The sequence below is a fragment of the Kryptolebias marmoratus genome, linkage group LG16 (assembly GCF_001649575.2).
Source record: "Kryptolebias marmoratus isolate JLee-2015 linkage group LG16, ASM164957v2, whole genome shotgun sequence".
Taxonomy (NCBI): domain Eukaryota; kingdom Metazoa; phylum Chordata; class Actinopteri; order Cyprinodontiformes; family Rivulidae; genus Kryptolebias; species Kryptolebias marmoratus.
This window is the reverse complement of record NC_051445.1, coordinates 143,286-145,313: the sequence shown is the minus strand read 5'-3', so window position 1 is coordinate 145,313 and position 2,028 is coordinate 143,286. Positions and strand designations below refer to the sequence as shown.

The 2,028-nt window shown below is 40.6% G+C and overlaps 1 protein-coding gene across 1 annotated transcript in view; it reads right to left on the bottom strand.

Annotated features, from left to right (window-relative positions):
• Positions 1-73: 73 nt before the first annotated feature.
• The window catches only part of LOC108229424 (CREB-regulated transcription coactivator 2), a gene marked incomplete at its 3' end in the record, with an annotated part of 8,839 nt that continues 6,884 nt past the window's right edge, over positions 74-2,028 (bottom strand). The window contains 2 exon segments of the mRNA XM_017405098.3: positions 74-153; positions 1,592-1,618. Coding sequence (XP_017260587.2) covers positions 74-153; positions 1,592-1,618 — 107 coding nt within the window.

The following is a 2,028-nucleotide window of genomic DNA, read 5'->3' as shown; positions in this document are numbered from 1 at the left end:
CTCTAAACCCGGTTCTGTTAGAACTCTAAACCCGGTCCAGTTTTACTGACAGAAGATCCAGAAGAACATCTACCTTGCTTGAGTCCCACAGTTTCAGCAGTTTGCCGTCGTCCAGCACGTTCTCTTCGATGGGAGGAACCGGGTACGGAAACACTGAGGGACAAAACACCGAGCGTCAGGAAATGTTTGTACAGGAAGTTTATCTGTGAGTAAAATCATTGAAAGAGGCTGGTTTTTTTGTTAAAATTAAAAACATTTTTCCCCAAATTGATTTGTTTTCTGAAGCATGTTGTGAAGATAAACAAGTAAATATTTTTTACCTAAATAAAACAAACAAATCTGACTAAATTCAGAATCGTTTTCTTCACCGTAAAGAATCATTTCGGCAGGAAGGAAACTCGTCAAACTGAGCGTCATGCTTGTTTTTATTCGTACAGGTGAGAAATAAAACACCTGGCAGGTAAGAGGCGGGGAACAGGAAGTCAAACCAGACTCCAGACTGGGACCCTGAAGGTCACTGCTGATGCCTTTCCGCCCTGGCGTTGTGTGAACACACCTGGACGTTTGTCTCGTGATGCTGATCAGGTAATCCTTACATGGAGACACCGTTCAGGTGTTTTATGGAACATCTGAATATTTTAAAACATTTATACGTACATTTTCACGGATTCTGTAAACTTTTTAACCATCATTTAAGCCTTAAAATATTTCAGATGCATGTTTATGTGTGCTCAGATTTCTGGAGTCAGTCAGAGACTAAATATTCCTTTAGTTGAACATTTCTGTGTCATCTGGAGCGTTAATGATGTTTAAATTCCCTCCCTGCTGGAGTTTAAACTTCAGTGTGGTTTAAAGTTGGTAACAGCAGGAAAACAAATCTCTTGTTGCAAGTCAAAAGGTTGTGAATGTGGTTTAAGAGACGCAGCAGAAAACCACAAATTAAAGCTCAGAGCGGCTTCATGCCCTGCAGCTGCAGCCGAAAGCTGCTCTGTAATGATTCAGAACCAGAGCTTCATCATCATCATCACCTCTGCAGCTTTAAAATTCAACAGTTCTTCACTTTGAATCTTCTAACGTTCATCTGCATGAAACACGCCGGCTTTGTTCCACTTTTTTATTTAATTTCATAAAAACGATCCTCAAGCAGAACTGATCCCAGTAACTAATCTGCCTTTAAATCAAAGACTTCTGTCTTCATTTTAATCCTTTTATTTCCTTTGAAATTGACCAGTGTCCATCAGGAAATCCCTTCATATAATGCTTGGCATCATTGTGAAGCTCGGGGATTCCGACCAATAGAAATCAAGCTTTCAAACCGACAGCAGCTCGTTGCCAGCAGATAAATCACCAAATATTGAAGCTTCTGAGACGTTGGTCACATTTTTCTCTCAGAGCTGCTTTCAGGTGTAAACTGGAACCTCTCTGTGGTCCAGCAGGTCCAATCAGAACTGAAATCCCAGCCAGAATAAATCTGATTCAAACTGTTGAAAACTTCAGATCAGGGTTTATAATCCCCGCGCTCACAGCTCCACACAACCATACAGAAACCTGAAGAATAAAGTTTAAATGATGACAACAAACTGTTACTCACTTCTTCGACTCTCTCCGTCGCTCTGACCTGCAGGATAAAAACAAGATGAGTTTCACCCACACTTTAAAACGTCACTTTAAAACTCCAGTTCAACTCCAGTTTAACTCCAGTTTAACTCCAGTTTAACTCCAGTTTAACTCCAGTTTAACTCCAGCTTAACTCCAGCTTAACTCCAGCTTAACTCCAGTTTAACTCCAGTTTAACTCCAGTTCAACTCCAGTTCAACTCCAGTTCAACTCCAGTTTAACTCCAGCTTAACTCCAGCTTAACTCCAGCTTAACTCCAGCTTAACTCCAGCTTAACTCCAGTTCAACTCCAGTTCAACTCCAGTTCAACTCCAGCTTAACTCCAGCTTAACTCCAGCTTAACTCTAGTTTAACTCTAGTTTAACTCTAGTTTAACTCTAGTTTAACTCCAGTTTAACTCCAGTTTAACTC